Source organism: Tachypleus tridentatus, chromosome 7 (assembly GCF_004210375.1).
Source record: "Tachypleus tridentatus isolate NWPU-2018 chromosome 7, ASM421037v1, whole genome shotgun sequence".
Lineage (NCBI taxonomy): Eukaryota > Metazoa > Arthropoda > Merostomata > Xiphosura > Limulidae > Tachypleus > Tachypleus tridentatus.
Window position 1 is genome coordinate 154,643,454 of NC_134831.1, and position 25,620 is coordinate 154,669,073.

At 31.5% G+C, this 25,620-nt stretch overlaps 1 protein-coding gene across 1 annotated transcript in view; it reads right to left on the minus strand.

Annotated features, from left to right (window-relative positions):
* Positions 1 to 7,183: 7,183 nt before the first annotated feature.
* The window catches only part of LOC143257838 (centrosomal protein of 76 kDa-like), a 41,133-nt gene continuing 22,696 nt past the window's right edge, over positions 7,184 to 25,620 (minus strand). The window contains exons 6-10 of the mRNA XM_076516869.1: positions 21,771 to 21,882; positions 16,363 to 16,560; positions 15,071 to 15,158; positions 13,088 to 13,217; positions 7,184 to 10,011 (exon numbers count right to left, since the gene is read on the minus strand). Of these exons, the coding sequence (XP_076372984.1) occupies positions 9,873 to 10,011; positions 13,088 to 13,217; positions 15,071 to 15,158; positions 16,363 to 16,560; positions 21,771 to 21,882 (667 nt within the window). The 3' untranslated portion in view covers positions 7,184 to 9,872. The remainder of the gene's footprint in view (positions 10,012 to 13,087; positions 13,218 to 15,070; positions 15,159 to 16,362; positions 16,561 to 21,770; positions 21,883 to 25,620) is intronic.

The following is a 25,620-nucleotide window of genomic DNA, read 5'->3' on the forward strand; positions in this document are numbered from 1 at the left end:
ATTTACAAGATATAGGATATTTAAAAACAGGAAATATGTGGAAACTTCTTAAATCTTAAGGTTACTGCTAAGTTTGATCTTGTTTTTTGAGACACAACGGATAGAATATAGTAGTTTTCATAATCATTATTTGGAAAAAAAATCAAAATGACTTAATAGCTTTGTTAGATAGGATAGACTATTTTTTTTTTTTGTGTTTTGCAAAGACTGTACATGTTCTTTTCTGGTTCACCCAAAAATGGATTGTGTTAAAAGAAAAAGTAAATATTACTGTCAAGCTTTTGGTCCAAACCAGATTTGAATGCAGAGTAGATCGTGTGAAGGCCGCTCTGTGCCAATTACAAGATATAGCTGATTGCCAAGAAAAACTGTCAGAAGTAATGCAGTTTAATACCAGAAGAAATTTTGCCATACGAATTTGTATCTTCGTTAGTGGTGTGGTACAATATTTTAGTGAAACTGAACCTAATAAGTAAAGTATGGCAACAGTGAAATATGCAGTTGGACACAGCATTGAAACATGTTGAGGAATTTCTATGCTGACCAGATGATAATGGAAGAGTGCCATTGTGACTGCCAATAAGCTGGTGAAATGGGCATTTTGAGCAATTTTAAAGAAATTGGGTACTACGTAAGAAAAATACACTGATCACGAGTATACAGATTAAACTAGTGCTAACCCTGTAGACAACTTCAAAACTGAATCTTTTTAATGTCATCATCAACATGATTCATGCACGTGATGAACCTCTATCTGAAGAGTTAGAAACGTATTACACCAATTGTGGTTTTCTCTACAATATTTCATTTTTAAAGTGCTACTTAAACTGCGAGTCGTCCGACTATGATGTAAATAGCGAATAATTATTTGAGAAACAAAGTGCGTGTGTCACGAGTGAACCCCCAAATATAATCATTCGTGGTTAACCAAAATATATTAGATAATAATTGACGTTTATTCTAGTGTTTGTTTAGCATTAAGAATTATATTAATTTCTGTTGCAATTGCCTCATAGGGCCCGGCATGGCCTAGCGCGTAAGGCGTGCGACTCGTAATCCGAGGGTCGCGGGTTCGCGCCCGTGTCGCGCTAAACATGCTCGCCCTCCCAGCCGTGGGGGTGTATAATGTGACGGTCAATGCCACTATTCGTTGGTAAAGAGTAGCCCAAGAGTTGGCGGTGGGTGGTGATGACTAGCTGCCTTACACTGCTAAATTAAGGACGGCTAGCACAGATAGCCCTCGAGTAGCTTTGTGCGAAATTTCCAAACAAACAAAAAAGCAATTGCCTCAAACAGAAAAATCTTTTTTAAACATAATATTAGTGAAAATGTAAGATTACTTTTTGGCAATTGAGGTCTTGTGCATTGGCCATTTTGTTTATTGAACACAATTCGTCTACGCTGTGATTATTACTATGTTATGGATGAACGTAGAACTATCTAATTCAGAAAAAATGCAATAAAATTGTAATTGTACCTATCCAATAAATTCATGTGATCTTACTGATGTTTTATTTCACTTAATGTGTGGAATTTTTTCTCATGTCAAGAAGCTTCGCTATCTTTATAGCTGCCTCTGTTGTTCGAGACTTAAGTATTTTATTTTGTAATAGCAATTGTTATAAAACAAATTTAATTTCTATGGGAAACAATGTTAACTTTAATTTTGAACATTTCTGCAAAAATGCATGATAGTGAAATAAAAAATAAAATGATATGCAGTAGGTAAGGAATTAGTAACAATAATTTCTAGTTAGTAGTTTATTTTTGTTTTTGGAATTTCGCGCAAAACCACACGAGCGATACCTGAGATAGCCGTCCCTAATTTAGCAGTGTAAGGCGAGAGAGAAGGCAGCTAGTCATCACCACTCACCGCCAACTCTTGTGCTACTCTTTTACCAACGAATAGTGGGATTGAACGAAACATTATAATGTCTTCATGGCTGAAAGGGCGAACATGTCGCACCATTTCCGTAAATTTTGAATGTAGCATGGAGAACAAATTTTTCATTTTAATAATACCAAATAGATGAGTACTTGACAACCATATTACTAATAAATATGTCTCCGGATTTACAACGCTAAAATCAGGGGTTCGATTCCCTCGGTGGGCTCAGCAGATAGCGTGATGTGGCTTTGCTATAAAAAAACTAATAAATAATTACAATGTCATCAATCTTTCAAACTTACTTTTTTCTGTTTTTCTTATAAGTTCATTGCTTATTCAAAATAAACTGTTTTAAAATATTGTAGAAAATATTTTCTGGGTTCATTGTTGTACCTTAATTAACTTGATCATAAAGCCTTAATGGGCAGTTTCCATGTCATATCCCTCTTTTCAGAAGTCACAACCACTAAAGTCTGCAAGATAGCCTTAGAACTCTATATCCGAGACCCTAACCTATCAATAGACATTCCCAGCAACTCATAGATTTCACAACGATGAAGACAAAATTCATGTTCAAAAACCACAATTATATGCAAAAAATGGCCTAAGCATGGACAACCCAGTATCGCCAGTTCTAGCCAATATTTTTATGACACAAGTTGAGATACAAGCAATTAACACAGCATTACATCCACCATTGTATTGGTACAGATATGTAGACGACACGATTGCGGGATTCACATCTACAGAACACACACTTAATTTTTTCAATCACATTAACTCTATACATCCCAACATTAACTTTACATGTGAAGAGGAAGAAAGCAATTAAATGTCATTTCTTAACCTCAAAATTACAAGAACCAATAGACAATTTAAAACAGGAATCCACCGAAAAATCACCTGTAACGGACTATATATACATTCCTTGGGACTCAGCACATGAAACAAAAACTCAACATACTAAGAAATCAAATAAACACAGCCATAAAACTAGGCTCACCAGATAAAATTAACGACGAATTAGACAAAATAAATCAATACTTCATCAACATCAAGTTTCCTCCACAAACCGTAGAAAACATTATACGCACACACCTAGATAAAAAGCAAAATCAACTAACAAAAGTAAATATACCCCACGATTTAAAAATAACGAAACTATATACGGCTGCATACCACATATTCCCGATATCAGCAGAAAAATAACCAACATTTGGCAAAAACTAGCAACAAAATATGACATTCCAGTTAATACCAAATTTATTCAAAAAACAGGCACAAAACTGAGGTCTATATTATGTAAAAACTACACTGACAAACACGACACCAACATTATTTATAAAATATAATGTGATAATTGCCACGACTTCTACATTGGAGAAACAAGTAAAAAATGGAAACCAGATTCAAAGAACACAAAAAGTCATCTTCACACGTTTTCGAACACTGCAAATTAAATAAACACAACATATCCACAGAAAACACCCAAATACTAAATAAAGAAACAAACTCAAAATTAAAGAAGCCTTACTTATACAACAACTCAAGCCCAAAATAAACCAATACAAAGAAACACCTTTATAACTATATTAATAAATAAAATCAAACATCTAAGCACGCCCTCTACCTTCCTTTACTCAATTACACAACCCCCTTCAAAGATGTGGTCAGCTATCGGTCAGTAACTCTTTCTTTCCTTGTGGACCTGACGATAAACGAAGAAGGTCGAAACGTTGTTCGTTCCTCTAGTGCTTTTTCTATCCATATCAGCTGTTTTTAAATATACAATTGTCTCTACAAGTGGGTTTTCTCCTCATCACAAAACCTTGCGTTTGAAAACAATATTTTGGGTCAGAAAAATGTGCATTTAATTGTTACAGTTTGCTTTAAATAAACGAGTTATGGTATTTTTAAGTGTTGTTTGAGAAAAACAAATAATATATTCGACAAAACAATTTTGGTCGTCTAAATAGTTCACTATTGCAGGCCTAACTTGTATAATCACTAAGCATAAAAATCGTTAATTGATATCTTGCTATTGAAGAATGTTACTGTAAGGTTTTAATGGACTAGCTAATGAGATTTTTTTTATCATAAATGTACAGTGTTTTGACAAGTTTTTGTCATCCTCAAAGTACAAGTAGTTTATAGAGATGCACAAGTGTATATACACTGCTCGCCAAAATCTTAAGGGTAATGAACATAAAAATATGCATTTTACGTTCTTAGACTCAACCACTTATTTGAGTAGAGCTTCGAAAGATGAAAATAAGGAAAGGGAAAATAAAAATAAAAAACTTTTTAGCATTTAATACTAATAATAGGGAAAATATGAACACTATGAAATTAGCCTAAATACTAGCTGGTCAAAAGTTTAAGACCATACCAAAAAGAAGTCCTAAACAGGGTAGGAAATGCCTAACAAGAGGTCTCAGTAGTGAGTTGCACAGTCATCATTGCGAATAACTTCAAACATTCGTTTTGGCATGGTCAATATAAACGTTTGCAGAAAGCTGGCTGGAATTTTATTCCATGTGGTGAAGATGGTTTCATGAAGATCATGCACTGTTTGGAATTGACATCTATTTCTACAGACTTCCTTTGCCATCCACCCCCAACATTTTCAACGTGGTTCAGTTTGGGCAAACACTCTGGACGGTCCAAGGTCCAAAAGAATCTCGTTATTCACCATGAAAAAAGTTCTTTGTCCTGCAGGCATTGTGGATTGCAGTATTGTCCTGCTGAAAGATCCAATCATTTCCACACGAGCAAGGACCTTCAGTCAATAAGGATGCTCTCACCAACATGCTAATGTAGCCAGCCGCTGTTTGACGCCCCTATATAATCTGAAGCTTCATTGTTCCATGGAAGGAGAAACACCCCAGATCATGATGGAACCTCCTCCACTGTGTCGTGTAGAAAATGTCTCCGTTGGGATATCCTTATTGTGCCAGTAATGTTGGAAGCCATTTGGACCATCCAGGTTAATTTTTTTCTCATCAGAGAACAAAACCTTCGTCCATTTTTCTATGTCCCATGTTTGGTGCTTCTCAGCAAAGTTTAACAGAGCTGTTTCGTGGTGTGGAAGGAGGCATGGCCTTCGAAGACGTTCACGGTTTTTAAAGCCTTTCTCTCGTAGATGCTGTCTTATTGTTCTTGAGCTGCATTCTGCATCTGTAAGAGCCTTAATCTGGTTTAACAATCAGCTGGTGTCTTGCCGGACAACCCATCGAATCTTCCTGCTCAATGCTGGCGAAATTTTCTTGGGCTGAGTACTTGAAATTTTCGTTCCGTATCCCTCAGGGTCTCTTAAGAAATTTGCAACAGCAGTTTTACTACGCCCAATCTCACCAGTGATGGCACATTGAGAGACCTTGCTTTTACAGCTCCACAATTCTGCCACGTTCAAACTCTGTCAACTTTATAGCCTTTGCGATGTTTTTACCCAATGTAACACAGGAGATGTCAGTGGGAGATGTTGTAGTGGTGGTAAACATGGGATGGTTTTATGTTCAGTTAATCTGGTTTACAGTTTTCTCATATAAAAGTCTGGGCAGTTATTGAATGTTGTGTTATAAATGACACTGGAATTTTATGATTCTGTGTAATTCTTATTTTAAAATTATTTTATTTAGTACCAAGTGTTTGCAAATTTGACATCAACAGGAATTTTATATTTGTGGAAAATTTCTCCACATGCTGATTATTTTAGAGCTGATGTAAGAAATAAATGGTCCAGAAGACTGGTGAATTTGTTACAAAAAAAAGATTACTTCCATCTTATACAGCAACCAACAAGAAGATTAGAACTGTTAAAAAGTATATAGTTGTGTGACCTCTTTGTTTTATACTGCACATATACATACACTCATATATCTGTAAAGTACTTGATCATGGCAAAATCTTGTCAAAACATTGTACATTTATAAAAAGATTTTTCATTACCCATCTTAAAACATTTATTTTTTTTAAAAGTGGGTTTCCCATTATTAAGTTACAAATGCTTAGAATCCCCCTTTCTGAATGTTATTAGTTGAGAACTAATAAACCATTCAAAGATTTCAAGACCTTGAAGGTTGATACTAAAAATGTGATTTTAATCAATAAATTTACAGTTTAATAAAAAGAAATATAAAATAAGTTAAGAATCAGTTAAAAACCTATATGTGCAACGTTTATAATTAAGACACACAGAAATATGATTGAGAATGGAAGTTTAAGTTTTTTTTTCTTCCTCATTAAGATAAGCACCATATAATGCTAAAATATGAAGTCTACAATGTTTCACTGAAATCTCATTTATTTAGAAACTGAATTATATATTTTAATTAATTTTGGAAAATGAATTTCAATTTGTACTTGAATTGATCTGAAATATAATTTTTCATACTACCTTAACTTTCAAAGACATGTTCACTTTCTAGTTAAATACAAGTTGGGCTGCTACAACATAAATGTAAATTTTTGTACTTTAAATATTTTGTTAGGATAGCCATATTGGAGAATTCAATCATTTTATAAATATTTCTTCCTTGTATATTATTATTAGTTTTTCTTAGGAAAAAAAAAAAGAAGTTAAATTCAAGGAAGATATCTGGCATGATAGGAAAATCCTACACATAAAACAAACTGATTTATTTTTACATTGGTACAGGCTATCCAGAGGTGTAAGTTAGTGGAGTAACTAAAGTTAAGTACCTTTAATTATGTATTATTTTTCAGGAGCAACTTTTTAGAAAGTACTTTTATTTTTTAACACATTTAATCTAACTTAAGTAAATTTTAGGAGAAAATATTGTACTTTAAAACTTGACTACAATTTTGCCAAAATCTGTTAAGTGCAAAAGTTCCTTTTATACAGAAAATGCCCAAGAATAAAGGAAATGGTTAGGAGTAGCAGAAAGTAAAGGAATTTAAAGTATCCAGTCATGCATGTGCAGTTTTTTCAGCTGATAATTAATGTCACTCTTGCATCTTATTAACTTTGTATGTGTAGTTAATGATGTCGGAGAAAGAAAACTGACTCTACCTCTGACACTGTAGGTGCTGGCCATCCTTGGTCATACCCAATGAAAATTCTTCAAGTTCAAAAAGATAGTAGGAAATTCTGTCCATTTATAGTGTTTATTCAAAATGGTTGATGTAATGGCTTACATTACATCACCATCAAATTTATGCAAACACGTGGAGATAAGTCTAAAAACTATAGTGTGTGTGTACAAAGTACCTGCTATTATTAATTTTTATTATATAATTAAGAAGATATCTAATGAAGTTTGAACCCAAAAGAATTTTCAAAAAACTTGAAAATTATCAGTTTAATTGGACATTACATATAAGTGATAAAATTGAACATTTTGTTATTATTCACGGAAAATCGGCCCTGATATGTTTAGAAATAAAATGTTAATAGAAAACTGTTTTAGTTTAGGTTGATGTTTTAGCTGTAGACTGTTTGCATTTTTAATTTTTGTTAATTTACTTAATAATAACACTAAAAGATAGTGGAGGACCTTGTCATAGAAAAAGATTCAGGAGTTTGATTAGAATATGCACTAATCCTACTTCAGAATTGTAATCAATTTAATTTTTTATACATTTAATTTCTTAACAGATTACAACTTAATATCATGACCCGGTGTTTGCAAGAGAATTAATGAGGCTAATACAAAGTTGAGAAATAATCAATAAATGCAATGATTCAAGTGCAATACATTGCCACAACTACCAACAGCATCTAGGAAACGCTTATACTGGTGTGATTGCTCAATGGATTGATATTGAAAGGTGTTCTGATGCACTAAATTTCAGGCAGTTGAAGGAGCAACATGCCTATGATATCCTTGTCAACACCTTGAACAATATACATTCAGAGTATTAGACACAGCACAAAATTATCAGGACTACAACTGATAGTCAAATTTTGTGAAAACATTAAAGGTATTTCAAGAAGATAAAGTAGTTTGACTGTTTCAGGACAATGAAGATATTGAAGAACAGATCCAGATATGACAGAAGATTCAGATCATCCAGCAAAATATAGCAGTTTTCAAGGTACTGCTACTCTTCTAGACAAGGAAGATAACATCTTAAATACAAACAAATACTCTTCACATTACCACTTTGCATGCCATCTATTCAACCTGATTGATCAGATCATATTTTGGAAAATGTCAGGCACTGTGGAACAACATTAGTTGATAAGTAGTGGCAACATAATTTTGTTAAAAAGAATGGAAGCTACAGCTGACTTGGTCAAACCAGACAAGGTGGAATTCTACATTCCTGGTTGTTGAGGGGGTCTTTTGCATTAAGCAGGAACAAGGAAAAGATGCCATTAGGAATATATGTTCAACATTCAAGATTAAAATTTATGTAGTAATACATAATTTCCTTGCCTTTGAAATTGCTAGAGTGGCCTTTTTCTTTTTCATTTATTGGATGCACATTATTTTTGTCATGCATCTTGCCACTCATTTATTAGTCAAACTGAACTGTAGATCATGCAAAGGCTTAACATAAGAAAATGATTTTTACTAATCCTTATGGCAAATGATCTGTAAAGCTTAAAGTACAGTTCTATATATTAGAATTGAACTGTATATTAAAGCTTAATGTTAAATAGTAATATTTGTTCATTCTGATTTCAAATGAACAGAGAGCCCTAAGGAATAGCTTTGTACAAATATTCTAGGTACAACTATGTATTATTTTAACAAATATTAATTTGACACTTGCTTCAAGTCCTGTAGAGCTGGTGTTCCTAAGATAACATCATACAGTGATGAAATTGGTGACAAAGGCCCTTGGATATGTTGCAGTATGAAACTCTCATATAGAATGGCGATTTCGTACACCCTATCAACTGTAAGTAGAGATTGACATAGTCTATCATTCTACAAAGCTCTTCTTAAGTCAGGAGTAACAGAAGCAGGTACCATCATAGTGGAAAATTCATAATTCATTAGTGCAGCCATCTTGCTGCCAAAGTTTAAAACTAAATGGACCAGTAAATATTCCTTTTTCTAAAAACATGAGAAATTTAATTTATTACTAGCTTTCCTTGATGTTCTTTCAAGAAAATGCAATCAGCCTTTATAAAATGTGCAAATACTAGTGTACACACATAAAAAAACAACAAAAAACCTTTCTACGCAAAGTATGTCTTGAGATAGTGCATTTATCTTAAAGAAATCTAACTGTATAAAAATGTCCTGTTAAAGAAACACTTTTTACAAATTGAAGATTTTTAGTGTATAATCATACAGGTAGTGTCCTATGCCTATTTACATCAAGAATCATTACTTTAAAAGTTTTTTCAGAGTACAAGCTACTACATATCTTTACCATAAATTATTATTACTACATAGCTTTCTTTCACCATCAGTATATTTTAACACTAAAGGTTAATGCAAAAGTCATCCTGCTCCTCTCACTAACCTCTGTTTTGTATCACGTGCTATAGGTGAAGATTTTATTTGTTTACATTTTTTCTGCCCTTAATCTTTTTATAACCATTATTTCTAATTCCTTCCAATTTACAGGACTGGACTGCATTATGTTTGAGGTGGAGAGTAAATTACCTGAGGCACAGGGAATAGTTGAGAGCTTCAGTGATGAAGAAACCTAAGTGGTGTGTAGGTTGAAGGGGCTAGATGCATACCTGACTAATTTGGTTAACAGCAGTATGGATATATTGAAGTCTTTCTTATTTCTTCTGGACATATTTTTATTAACAAATACACTACTGCCTGCCACTGTTGCCTGTGAACAACTGTTCAATGCTGTTCCAAAGTGAGCAAGACTGGACAGTGGAAGCTTTGAAAATCAATTACTGTTAAAACTTACTTTTTATGCTTCTGAGGGTATCAAAGAAACTCCCTGATTTAGAAACTAAAATAAAATTACAATTTTCACGTTTAGTATCACACGTGTATATATGATCATGAATAAGAGTTTGTTCAACAATCACCTATAACCTCTACATAATGCATTTGTATTTTGTGGAAAACATGATCCACACAGACAAAATGTTTTCAGGATATGCATAAACATGTGCTCTTACAGCCATTCTCACTTCATCTCCACGACAACAAATTATTTCTTCACCCAAAGTAGATCTGAAAAAACCAAAAAGAAACATAATGCAAGAAACGCTTATAAAGACATAGGTGATACAATACATGAATCACAAACAATGAGTAATTGGAGCTAAATGGTTAATTTATCACAAGTGCAATACATTATTGCAGAAAAAAAAGAAAGCTGACAAAGTATTGCAGTGTACTAGCATTTTGCATTTACTTTACATATTGAACAATACATCTTGTTTTTTTATGCTACCATAAATTATTCGTGTAAGTGTGAAACTGTTCCAATTGCCCTATGTTACACCCTACAATTTAGCAAAATTCTCTGATTGCCATCTGACTTTTTCAGTTTTCATATAGTCAACATACATTCTTAATGGTTTTTATATCAGAACTTTATGCAGACCAAACTATGGTTGAGTTTTCTACTGGCACTTTTTCCTTCAATCTATTGTTTCATCATATTTCTTGCATCTTTTGAATCACAGTCTTGCTGTAAGGTCAATCCTTCCTCAATGGATCTTGTTGCTGTGGGAATGATACAACAGATAATAATATGTTGTACCTGTCAGCAATTAGAGTGCTATTAATTCTCTGTAGACTCCAACACAATTTACTGAGATACTGTTCTTCTTTCTGCCTTCAATAAACTATCACTAATGTTGCAAAATTATTTTAATTTTGATTTATCTGTAAAGTGCATATTCTTTCACTCTCAATCATCCCATACTTTTGGAGTCTAACGTACATTTCAGCCTTCTGATTTGATTCTCTCTCCTAAGCAGTGGTTTTTAGGCAGCTGAACATCTACTGATGTCACGTCATTCTACTATTTTTTCTACTGTTCTGGAGTAATATTCACAACTTTACTTAGAACTAGGTCATTGCAAAATTCATAATTGGACTGTTGTGCATCATACAAAAAAACAACAAAAAAGTGAAAATTACTTATCATTAATGATTGACCAATTCTATTATCTAAAATACTAATTTTACATATGATATTAAGAGTTTCCATACAAGTTTTACTATATCTTAACTTAATAGACTACACAGAGTAATTTTTAAACAAACAAAATGTTTGACTTCTAAATCTTTGTCATGTAGCACTTTTGTGCTGAGAGTCACAAGTACATTCACCATACTATTGTACAATAGTGTGGCACTTCCTAATTATATGTTAACTTTTAATGCATGATTGTACTATGCTGTAGTTAATTTTTATGAATATTTTCATAATATTTGCATTTTATATCCATAATTATTTCCAGTAGCACACCTATAATATATTGTTCATACATTCTAAGTAGGCTTTCAAATACCACATTATTATTTCAAATAAGAACCTACAGAATGAACATTAAGGTTGATATTATTTGATACAGTATTATGTAGTTAACACTATCATGACAGGTCAAAGGACGTGTCATCATGTTGGTTGACTTACATTCAACATTTTACTGAACTATTGATTTATGAATTTTATGTCAGTAAGTTTGGTATCAAATTGCAGATTGTAATTCAAATTTTAATATTTTTAATATAACTATTAGAAGAACACACCTAAATATCAATCTTTGTGTGTTAAGTGGTATACTGAATGTATCACTAGTTCAAATTAGATGTTTGTGATGCCAATATATACTATGTCTGTAGTTTCACATGAATTAGGAACTCAAATTACTGATACTGACACACTAGAATAAAACATAAGAACCTCATATCTTTTCTGTGTGTTGAAGTATGGTTTATGTACTCAATCAAATGCATCATTGGTTTCCATTTTTGATAAAAGTCCCTTATATCTACTTAATTCAATATATGACAAGGAAATAATCAATCACAAGCTTGGAAAGAGTTCCTAGCTGCTTTCTCAGCCATTTTAAATTACTAGAAGCCACCTCTTTGAAATTAAGATTTCATGCAGGTAGGTTGTATTTTAAGTCTGCTCAAAATTACTTATTTTTTTAGACAAAATATAGCTTAGTTACTAATCTTGATAAATTATAATGGAATTCTGCAGTATCAATATAGTGATTTGTGAATTTTTGGTTATTTCAAGTATATGTATATATACAGAACCTAAAAAAACATTTAATTTTATACCTTCCACCTGTGAAAACTGAAAAGGCTTAGCAATTTATGTCTAGCAGCAAACAAGTACAAAGATCATCTTAACTAGAAGATATAATTTTTTTGCAATATTTATTGATTTGCTGTTCCATATTTTAAAACAAATTTTAAGAACTTAATTCTAAATAGTAATAACCTATATACATGTGTAATTTATAATAATTCAGCTTGTATTTTACCAAGACAGGTTGTAAAGACTAAAGGTCAGTTTTTTATTATTAGATACAGTAACATGAGTGCACTTGCACATCACCTGTGCACCTTCTATAATGTTAGCCAGGCATGACTGTAAAATCAATAAAATAAAAATACTATATATAAATGTGTAACATTATGCTATTTCAGCTATTTAGTCCAGACATTTATGTTTTTGTGTTATAATCTGTAGTAATTCTAAAATGAAAAAAAAATCATAATTTATATTTATTTCCAAACTTTTAAGGGTGGTTAAAAGATTAGTCAAACAAACCCATATACTTAAGGTAGAGCAAAATTTTAAAAACTATAAAGAGATTACACAAATAACAGTTGAGATATTTGCAATGAAGAATAGTTTTTTAATCAAAACAGACAAGTCACCTTAAACTCAAGCTAATAACAAAACAGATTAAATATTTCCACTAACAAATCTTTAGTAAAAGTAATTAATTAAAAAATCTGATTTTCTGTGTCAAAAGACTTGCAATCTTTATTAAAAGTCTACCAAATTCTGTGAAGGTACACATACTGTATCAAATCTTGTAGTATAAATACTTAGTTCATGCATATTATATCAAGCCCACTGGGATAGTGTTAATTAGGAAACCTACTCAGTAAGCCCAGATTTAGATTTAACTCAAAATATCAGTTTTGATCTCTATAGACAATTAAAATATTAAATAATATGCAACCTTCAACCAACTTTAAAGATCACTAAGTTCACCAAACTTAGGATAGTTTCTTACTGTTATATATATTACTAAAGTTAAAATACCTAAGGGTCACTTTGAAGACTTTCCAGGCATTTGTATGACAAAAATGAACAGGCAATGCTTTGAATGTGTGGCCTTCTGGAACAAGAGAATGGACTGCATCATGAAAATCTTCATGGTAAGCTGGTACTCCTGGTACATAAAATAATTCTTTTAAAAGGCTAATTTGTTCTGATTTTGCAATGAAAAGTATATGACATGATTCCCAAGCTATTACACAGAATTAAAAATATTAGTTACATTAATAGTAACTAATAAATATCCAAAATTGTGCATTGAAATAACCACAATCTTGCAACTATATCTCAAACAATAGTACAAATAATGTGATAAAAATCATGAAACCAAAAATTTAATTTCTAGCCAATCTTTCATGTGCTATAAGTCAGTACCAAGATGATTTTATTTAATACCACACTATTTTGCATCATTAACTTAGGTTGTTTTTTGAATTAAGCACAAAGCTACACAATGGGCTATCTGTGCTCTATCCACCACAGGTATCGAAACCTGGTTTTTAGTGTTGTAAGTTCACAGACATACCGCTGAGCCACTGGGGGCCATTAACTAAAGCATCTCACTCCATAGGATTAATAAAAATAATGTTCCAGATATTTGTATTTTGTAATAGTCACTGCATTCCATCATGAGATAAACTTTAGTTTAATACAACTAAATTATTGTACAGAAGTAACACTAAAATCTCAAACAATTTTTGGCTAATTTTTATTACAGTAATATTCTTTAAGCTCCTTACTAAATTACTTAAATAGTTAACACACACATAATGCAGTGATTTTATAAACAGTGTATTCTGTCTCAAAATATTGATAACAACTCCAAACAAAATTAGTTAGACTATCACTTAAAATTACTACCTTAATCATTTATTATAAAAATATCTACGATTACTGAGCATCTTTTTATCTCTATGTATAAATTATATATTAAACAATTTTCTATATTACACCAATGGTGTACAGGCAATTACTCAACTCTGCACAACCATGAAAATATAACTATGCACAACATAAAATATTTGTATTATGGCTGTATGCTCCAACAAATACACGATCTTGTCATCAAATCTGTAGCAAAACAATGTAAAATTATATCACTTATATACAACATAAATGATGTCATTTTAAAGTAAAAGCATCTTCAGCTATGGCATCCAAAGAATTAGGGATATTCTGTCTATTGGCATAATCAAAATAATAGAAGGGATACTATAAAGCAAGCTACAAATTCTTTAAGGAGTTAGGACTTGAGTGTTGAAATCCACAATGTCCTAGGTCCCACTACCATTTAACATCTATAGCCAGTTGTTGGTCTGATAGTTACTTGTAAAGATAAAGAAACAGAAATTTAATATAATAAACCACTTTAGACTTCTATCAAAAATTATATTACCCAACCTCCACCCTTTGTTTTATAGTTCTAATAATATATGAGTTATAATTATGATACTGTTATAACATACACTATAAACATATCAGTATAATTCTGGTATTCCTATCTGATTTCTGTTTTTATACCTTTAGGGGAAACTATCATGACTACAACCAATTACAGATGGTTAGTGGCATCTGAAATGTTGTGGGTTCTAGCATTCAGATCCTAACACCCTACAAAATCTGTAGTTTGCTTTCTAGGTTTGCACCTATTGTTTTGGTTATGTATGAAATTTGGAATATTCCTAATGCTTTTAGGTACTATGAACACAGACATTGTCACTTTAAAATTATACCATTTATACTTTTCTGTTACAGTTTTCCTGGTGTACATGTTAGTGTTTGTCTATAATAAAAAAAATGTATTTTCACATGATATGTATTTATATTCTCACAGTATTTGTTATTTAAGTTGGAAAAATGATTAACAGTCAAATGACAGCAAATGGTTTTATCTATCACAGTCACATTATGAACAGTACAACTTGTAATATGTGGTCCTGATTAAATGTTATAAACAAATTTTCTTACCACTTCTACCTTGTATTTCATATGTAGATAGAGCAGAAGACAGAACAAAACACAAATTTTCATCCCAGTATGTTGATAAGCCTTTATCCTGAAAATAAGTTTCATACATAAATCATTAAACTTTTTTATAACCACTTATTTTCTATAAATATTTTGCTTATAAGTTTGTTTGTTTTAGATAATTCTACAAAGCTATACAAGAATTATCTGTACTACCCATTCCTAATTTTTAAGGTGAGGACAGATCAGCTGACATGGGAAGATATAAACCATATAATAATGTATATTCTATGATATATATCTTCCCATGTCAGCTGACCTATCTAAATCAGTAAAATGGAGCATTAGAAGCTTAAAAAGTTAAAAAAATGTATAGTAAACAGTAAAAATAATACCTTATGTTTAGTTTTAAATGGTATTTTAACAAGAGTGAAATGTGCAGTATAAAAAATTAGAGGGTATAAAAGCATATATGTTAAAATTAATTACTTTAATATTTTATCAGGAAAAGTTTTACTCTTTTTAAAGAGTTAGTTATTTATGTCTTCCTACATTACTACAAATTCACAGACCAATATGAAGTAATAAGCATTTTTAAGCATGTACACAATATTTTATAATAATCTTGAACATGAATTAGCCATGAATATTTACTAAATTGTCAAACTAACAAGTTTCAATACAATTGAAATAAATAATGGAATTTGGTGAACATTGTACATTCTTAGACTTAAGATATACCAGGTAATGATCTGCATTTGTAAGCTCAATCACAAGAACAAATTTTATGTCAGTATAGGATTAACTTATCTTAAACCTCATACACAGAAAGGATATACACTAAATATTTCTTTATTGAAATAATTTTCCTGATAAATGGGAAATTAAATATTTTTTCCTGTTAGGAATGTAATGTCTTCCACAAGAAGGAAAAAGGCTGAAGATTTTAAATTTTCTGTGGCCAATTGCCACAGTTTCCAAAACTTTTATAATTTTTTTTTTTGCCAGTCAAAACAAAATTATTCCACTGCTGTCTAATGATATAGACGAGTATATGTTACTTAGTTTAACACTTTAATTGAGCAGTAGCACAAAATTAATGTTCTCATTAACATTTCAGATAAATACATTAAGTTAGAAATGCTGATTAGAGTCTGAATTAATAATGATTAAAACAATTATCACTTAAAAATACATATTACTAAATTGAGTTTATATCTAAGATACAAGTTGCATGTGTTTTATTACCCAAAACAAAGTATCATATTATTAAAACGAGACTTCAGACTTACTGCTCTGTGTTCAGTGATTAACACTTTGAGTTGTTCTTCTAAGTCAAGGCTTGCTTTTGACACATCTATGGTAGAAGCTTGCATTGTTGGCCATGAAGGAATTGTTGTGGAAATCAGGGCTATGGCATCAGTAGACATCGACTTCCATTTAGAAGGATCGCTTAGATCAAAACAGCATCTTTCAATTGAATTGGTAGGCTTTTAAAAATAAAACAAAAATATGCAGAAAGTTACAATTTTATAAACAAAAGTAGGATGTTACAAATCTACTTGTACAAACTTAAATTTGAATTTTATTTTTATAATTCAAATTTGATTAATAACATTATTAATCAGGCTTAATATTAGATATTTCATTGCCTAAGCAAGTTTTCAATCTGCCATATACTTTCAGTTATGTTACAAAACCACAGGACTTTAAATCAAATCAACTTAATAAAGTACAAAGAAACATTACAGTAACAGTTAACACATAACTACTGTGCCAGTTCAAAATTTTATAAATAAAACCCCTTATAATTTGGGTAGGGAGCCTCAGAAAGGAGGTGGATAGTAGAGAGATATTGTAAAAGAGTTGTGAAAGTAAAACAAAGGCAGGAAAATTGGGCATGGGTCAGACTTACAGGAGATTTGGGAGCCATACTGCAAACAAGCAAAATGTAACTTAACAACTGTTGGTCTAGAAAAACACAGTCTACATGATGATATGCAAAGGAAAACTGATCCAAAGCACATGGGGGTGAAGTGTGTGAATTCCATCACTTAACTGTGAGGCAGGGGGGGTGATCAAATAGGGACAGAAAGACATGCCAAGTAGTAAGGAAGGACGTGGTTCATAAAAAATAGAGGCAAGGAATAAAAATACCACATACCTGAGAAATAAAATTCAAATAGACTAAGGAGTAAGTTGAACTGACTCCTCAGGCAGAGCATGGGAAGACATAGCAAAACCAGGAGGTGGTTCAAGTCCTCATTTTCCTGAACAGGATCAACATGATTCAGAGGAAGTGAGGCAAGGGGTGGAGACAGAGGTTGCCCCCTGTAATGTTTAATCTCTCAGCAAATAAATGCTGATAAATAACCCACCAAGTTGCCTGCACCTGTGACATACCACTAGTAACAGTTGTGACTCCAAAGTCCTAATATGAACTAAAGAATTCACATGTAAGAAGAATCAAATGTAAGAACCAAAAACTTAAGTGTAAGTAATAATGCAACTGCATAAAACTAGGTTTAAATTAAAGTGAAGAAAAAGTCTGAAAAACTTGGTAGTAAAACAAATTAAAAACCACTTTGTGATTATACTGGGGATGATTGTGAAAACTGAAATAAACAAAGGAATATGTCAACACACACAGGTGTTGCCAAATGAGAAGTGATAGTTCATTAAAGGCATAAAGAGGATGTCACGTGTGCCACACTCCTACTGATGAAAAAGTGACACATGATGATTTACAACAGAGACATGTTGGAATCATTCGATTCCAATGGGGAAGCAGAAGGTTAATAAAATACATTAAAAAGTTTGCAGCATTGAAAAAAATAGCTAATCTTGTTATGAAAGGGAATTACCATATCAGAATTGGTTTTATATGTGAATTTTACAAAACTTATTGAAAATTTTAAATGTACTATACCAAGTTAATTATTTATCTTTATATAAATCATCATTGCTAGAATTCTCGCTCCCATTGGATTTAGCAAATTTGAACCTTTGTTTCACCTTATTCTGATTCCCTTCAGCATGTTGTCGTGTGTCACATCAAAATTGCTGGATATGCAACACTTTTGGGGATTTTAATGATTTTCAGAAATAACTAATAGTAAAATACCTATTAAAATTGAAGGTGCACAAATAAAGTGTACAGTCAGTTTTTCAAGAGATATTATGAAAAAAAATTGTGCATGATTTTCAGGCAAATACAGTAGAACTGTATAAACAACATGAACTATGAAATGGTAACACTGTGATAACTTACCTCTAAAATTATGCACTTCCTTAGACATTTTACAACAAAAACATTTCCATAAAAATTTCTAACAACAGGAGCATTTTCACAACAATTTCCTACAACAGGAATAGTGCTCCAATTCATTCCCCCTCAACTGAAGTCCTGATTTCTTCACCTTTTTTAACTATGCTTCCCATGGCAAAAACTTTGTGAGATGCTATTCCTTCATGTTTTGTTAATTATTATTATATTTTAATATTACTTAACTTTTTCTGCTGTCCTGTAGTTCACATGTCACTTGAGTTTGTTTATGCATTATGTCAACTGTAACACCACTCTCACAGCAAGACAAAATAACTGACACTGGGTAGCTTTGTAGGTTTTGTCACAGTAGCAATCATCATGTATGTTACTTGGTTTCTATATATTAATAAGTGTTGGTGTGGCCAGATGCAAATAAGATGAGCTGAAATTTTGTAGCTATTAAATCTTCCATACTGAGTTGTAATAAGGTCACATGGTATAAAATAAAAGTAGACACATATATGCAAAAAAAGCTGAAGAATGCATCAACCAAATGCTCAAGAATATACAGTTTTAGAATGGATATTGCTTGAAATTTAACTAGAGCTTGACAATTTTGGGGTATATTATTAATCAATAGTTTTTGTATTGTATTTTTATATGGATTTTCTGATAATTTACAAAATTAGATTATTTCCTTTCTCATTATTTTTATTAACTTCTTCTGATAGGTTATATTGTTAAATCAGAGAAATTTGGAACTTAGTTGTGTTGTTTTGTAAAATTCTGGGCCTGACGATTTGGAATTGAGTTTAATTCCTTTTAACTTGTGAATGAATACTCTGTGTTTAAGAGTCCTTGCATCAATGTTTCAATTATTCTTAACATAAAAGAAAATATCTGATACAGCTTAAGAAAAATGCTGTTGTGGTTTTCCACTTACTTTGTTTTATTTTGACAATACTAGGAAACAAATTGACAGTGCTTACCATCATATATATTTTTAAGTTCACATGCTAATAATTTTTTCAGGTATAAGTGTTTTAATTATAAAGGTTTTGTCCCTTTTATCAATTTTTTAAATTTTAGAATAAAAATTCTTATTATAAAATTATTTCATGTGATTCCTGGAAAAGTAAAACAAGAAATTTGCAGTCTTAAAATTGTGAAACTTGCATTTTCTCGTATACTATGGTGGCCTGGTTTCACGAATGCTTTAAAAAATTTTAGCTACAAGTTTTAAAGTATTATGAATGCTGTGCACTCATTGAAACTGATAAAATTTTCTTGTAAATGAAGAGAAACTGCAATATTTTGGTTCCTGCTCTTCAACTGTCTATTATTCTCCTTGTTTATTGTACATGCTTGTAAATAGCAGCTACTTCTATTTCACATGATACAAGTATTTGATTGGCCTTCACAAATGAAAAAAGCACTTCCAAAGTACACTGTAAGATGAGGTAGTAATTTGTATGCATGACAGAGCAATAAACTCCAACAATCAGAGATATGAAAAATGTAATTAAAGAAAAATATAAAAATCACTTTGTAGTCATGTCTTCACACGTTTTACTTTCTGAAATGGCCCCTCTTTTTTGTAAGTAGAGTTTTTTTATTGATTTCTTGGAGTGAAGTGAACACTAAAGTCACACTGAAGTGAATGGTATCAATAACTTAAATGTTTGACCTTGGTGTTAGTAAAGTTTACCACTAGTAACAGTTTTTTAGTAATGATAAAACATTGTACTGTAATTTAAAAGTCATTTATAAAAAAAATTGTGGAAAATGATGAAATCTCATAAAATATAAAGGAAATTCCTTTACATATAAATATGCAGTAAACTTTGATAATGCTAATATGATTAATAAGTATGTGCATACACATTGGAAAATATTACTTCACCAAACAAAGTCATTCAAATAAATGCTCTAACTTGAATCTCAGAGCTACCTAGTTTCAAGCTAATTGCACAATAGTGAAAGTCATTCTCAGATAATCTCATTTCATTTAAAATTTCATGTATCTCTTACATAAACTTATTTTTAATGTTACCATAGCAGTAACACTGATTACTTGGAAGGTTGATTATGATATTGTTGTTGTTAACACTTGTATGGAAATTTTCATAGTTTTCAAACATTTTTATCAATAGGCTTAATATAAAAACAGCCTAGAATCAAATTTAACATAATAATAATTTTGTTGTGAGCTTTAAACCAGACAATTCTTTTTTAATAAATTTCACATTAAGTGAACATCAAGGAAGACACAAGCAAAAGTGGCATACAACCAAAGGTGTAGTTATGACATATAGCTTCTATTACAAAGAAAAAAACACTGTTTTTATATTTATTGATTTCTTTCTTGTCCTACTGGTCAAAATTTATATTCATTGCAGAACAAGTATGATAATATATGTCACCCAGTTATGAACAATACCTAAAGCTCATAACAAATGATAGACACGAGTAGTGAGAGCAAGACTATTATGATATAGCATAGCACTGTTTATTTAAGATAAATTATTTCTATAAGTAAGTTGAATAATAGCTGAAATATCACTTTAAAATATTTATATACTCTATACATATTTATAACTGCTATAAAATTACTTAAACTATTATAATATTCACAACACAAAACTAATCATTAGAGAACTAGAATATTTTATGGATGAACTAATGATACAGGAAAGGCTTTGTTTTGTTTTTTTTCATAAATTTATACGAGGGATATATTCACTGGACGTATGCAATTTTGAACCAACATACAAGAAAGAAGGCAGTTAATCAGCAGTAGCTATCTCCAGTTCTTGGGCTGCTCTACTCAAATAGTGAGATTTGACCATCACTCTCATAATGCACTTATGGCCCAGATTCAGTGTGTTTTTATCTACACTGATATAAACTATGGACTCTTGAATTAACTATCCAGAATGCTAACCACTAAGCTACACCAAGCTCAAAACTAAAATAAATTAAAATAATTGTCATTTGGGAACACTGGTCATGATATAAGTTAAAAGATAATATCTTAACGATGTTCACTATGACCACATTTATGTCCACTATATTCCAAGTGAACTTTTACTGGATTTCATGGACTGAACATATATGTATGTAGTCCCTGCAACTTCACTGACTTCCAATTAAAATACAATACCTACATTTACAACTTACAAAATTAATATATGTTTAAACTTCTGTATAAACTTTTACAATGCTGAATTAATTGGAGCCATTTCTCAGGTAATATTATTTTCATAAACATGCTCTTACACTTAAGCAAGCCTACAAGATGTCAGTAATTTGCAACTGCTTCTCCAGTAGCATATAAAAATGAAATATACTAATAAAACGTTTTTATGCATAATATTAATCAGTTGAAAACTGTTATTTCATTAAGCTTACAAATATGTCTGCAAGACTTACCTGACAATTGGCAAAAAAACCTTGATGATTAAATAAACAGTCAACTGTCTGAAAAGGATGTTTGGGCTTCAGTGTTTTACTGCATTCTTTTTGTGCTGAACAGTGCTTATACCTGTAAGTATTCCAAATGTATGTTTTCTAAAATTATTGCAAACAACTATTTGTGACTACCAAACATTACAATAATATGTCATTAAACACAGAATAACCTAAAGAATGTATGTCTTTATACATGGGGTGGACAAAAAAGAGTGACCCTCCTTGAAAATGTTGTTAGTTTATATCTTTTATTAGAAAAATGTGTAAAAGCATATGTTTTTAGAAGGCACTCTGTGAGATGTATTCAGATATGATCTCAAATCCTAATTTTAACACTAGCTTTTATAAATACCTGAAGTTTTTATGATTTTAGTGACATTTTTTGTAAAAAGTGCTGTAGTTTCTTATATTCTAATTAGCCTACAAAATGATCAAACAAGCTTCTTGGGAATAATTGAATGTAAAAATAAAACTCAAAATAACACAATCATTTTTACAAGTTAATATTTAGTTGGTATTCCCTTGGATTTCAGTACTGTTTCACACTGACATGACATGCTTTCAATGAGTTTGTGCAGATATTCCTGAGTGATTGACTGTCAATCTTCTTTGAGTACTTTAAAAAGTTTATCTCCCATTTTTAGCTTGCAATCTTTAGTTTAACAATGCCAATAAATTTTTAGATATCAGGTAATTGACCTGGCCATCCCATAATATTAATTCTCTCATTTCTACAATATCTTTTAATGATTCCACAAAAACAGTGAAATTTGTTTGATCATTGTGAAGACTAACTGGAATATAAAGATTTAAGAAACTACAGTAGGTACACAACACTTTTCATGAGAAAATGTAACTAAAATCATCAAAAGTTCAGATATCTGTGAAAGCCAGTGTTAAAATTAGGATTTGATATCATATTGGAAGAGATCTTGTTCATTGCCTTCTAAAAACATATAATTTTACATTTGTTTCTGTTATCTAATAAAAGATAAAACAAATTAACAACATACTTTTCAGTAAGGGCCACTTTTTTTTTGTCTACCCCAGTATATCTTGCATTACCATTATTGGTACAGGTTGTCAACTTATTCTCATAAGGGATAATGTCTGTGGTAATAGCACCCAAATTCATTGAAGATATCCCATCTAGGAAGGAGGTTTAGAGTAAGAATTATATAACAACTTTTAAAATAGAGTTTATAGTTTTATTTAATAACTTATAATTCTATTTTATATTTTTTTCATTTCTACTTCAACAAATTTAAGGTTAACTGCCTCCCCACAACTGGCCTTAAACAGTGAAAGGCAGTAAAAGCCGAGAAGTTGTGGTGCAAATTGTTAGTAAGTGTAAGATGAATTCATAAACATTGTGCCAGTGAAAATGATACAAAAACTACAGGAGTAGAACTACCAAGAAGCAACAGTGAATCAAACTGTTGGGAATCCAAAGGAAATGCTAAAGCATGTTGATTAGAAACTCAAGAGGATCAAAGCAAACTAGCCATTAAACCTAACTGTGATAAAAACTGCTGTGTATGAACCTCAATGCCAGGTGAAGGTAAAAACACCAAATAGTTTGAGCCAAGAATTTCACACAAAATGGGAAGGAAAGGCATCACAAGAAACATTCAAAATATGACAAACTTAATGTAATTAAGAGGAAAGGAGTAGAAGGTCATACTTCCTCCCAAATTGCAGGATATGGCCATGTGGCAAAAGAAGGAGCAGGAAGTAGGGTGTAAAAATCATCCTTGAGCTAAATATTCTCACTAACTTAAAGAGGTGCTGATCATTATTGAGAAGAAGGCCCAGGCCTCATGAAAAAAACCTAACTCCTGATGAACCAAGCTTGCATCTCCTTGGCTGATAGTATTGAACCCAAGGCCTGAGTAACAGGAGCTTTTGTGTCCCCAGCATCTTCTGGAGCAGTGATGGTAATCACTGGTAAATCGTAAATTCATAATGACATACCAAAATACAAGAACTAGCAAAGAAAACTTATTTAAAAAAAAAAAAAGGAACAAAGTAGAAAATATCAAGAAAAACTAGTGAAAATGGAATGTAAGTGAGAAACATGTCTGAATCATGCCAGTGGAGAAAATGAGATTTTCATACAGTAGTAAAGGAAGCTAGTTACTCTAGGAGAGTATGTTGTGCTCCTATTGTTGGAGAGTTGTCGCATGCAAATGAGTAGCCCAATCTCATGGGGTATAAAAGCTATTATTTCAAGCAAGAATATTTCTTTTCAATGCATTAGAGATCAGAAGAAAATCAAGAAATGTTAGTGTGTGAAAAAACGTATATATCATATTGAAAGTTTATTGGAAGGCTGACAAGATTTTCCAACTCTATAGCTGTAGCACTGTCAATGACACTATCCATTTTGGAGGAACAGTTAATTAACTAGGTATAAAGCAAGTAGTCAAAGAAGGTTTAATGTTATATACAAAATAAAAATGAAGATGACTGTAATAATTTGTTGGCCAAGATTCCAGGATAAAGCAGAGGTTAGCACAAACGTTACACAAACTGTAATATTAGTAATCTATAGAAATATAATAATACTGTCTGTTGTATTTCCACATAACTACCTCACAGTCTGTGGATGGATCTTCAACAAAACTGGTATAGAGGTTCATTAATCATTAAGACCATGTGAGAGTACATACAAATTTTCACATTTGCATTTTGTGTGTTGCAGGTTTTGTGGGAATTTTTGCATTTTCTACCACTTCACACTCTGCTGACAGGTTTTCACCAAATTTGACAAGAATGCTCGTTTTTAGTTTTGCATTTTGTGGTTTTATGGGCATTTTTACCACTAATTTGCTCCCTATTAATGGATCTTCACCAATTCTGGCATGAATTTTTCTTGGATCCATATTGAAATATGTGCAAATTTGAGGTTCCACATTGTATGTTTTACAGTTTTTATGGGTGTTTTTATAATTACATGTAAGGGAAGCAATTTTTCAAGTCCTAAGATAACCTTTCAGAAATCATAAATTTGCATAACTTCCATTCAGTTTTAAATAAAATAAGATTAACATACTGTTACCTTTCACTAAACGACTATCAAAACATGTAGTCCTTTCCACAAACCACTACCAACCAAACCAGACTTCTATTATACTAAACATGCCAGTATGTACAACTTAATCCCTACAGGATGCTTAAGCAGAAAGGTGACCTTGATGTTGGGTGTTAAACCTGCCAACAAATTCCTGAAAGTGATACGTTGCACAAAGTGCAATCCTTTTATGATCCCTTTAGGCACAGTTTGGTGTGTTGCTTATAACTAAATATGGCTGAGATAAACTGACCTGCCTTTAATTAGAAAAACAACAGAATTTTATTATCCTTCACAAAGATGCCTACAGTAACACATTTAAGCTTAAATGTAAATGTCTGCTAGTGTGCAACAAAGGTTAAATGTTATTTTATGTGTTCATTCTGCATTTTAAACTAGAGATGAAATACAGTAACTGAAATTTGTTATAAGTATTAATAATAATGATACTAGAGAAACTCATTTTGACATATTTGTGATATTCTGGTAGGAAAATTGGTTAATAGTGTTAAGATGGTACCAGACCTTCAAACTCCCTTAAGGACACAGAAGATAATGAAAAGTTTAGTTTAAAGTAACCTTGGAAGTTGTGGAAATTATGGAAGATTTTGATTACACAACCTTTAAAGAATCTTCTTTTTATGTAGTTATCTGCTTTGTATAATGTACTTATTGATTTCCAGTCAATTTTATGACAAGAATATGTCATATATGAAGAACAATGACACTGTTTTGTTT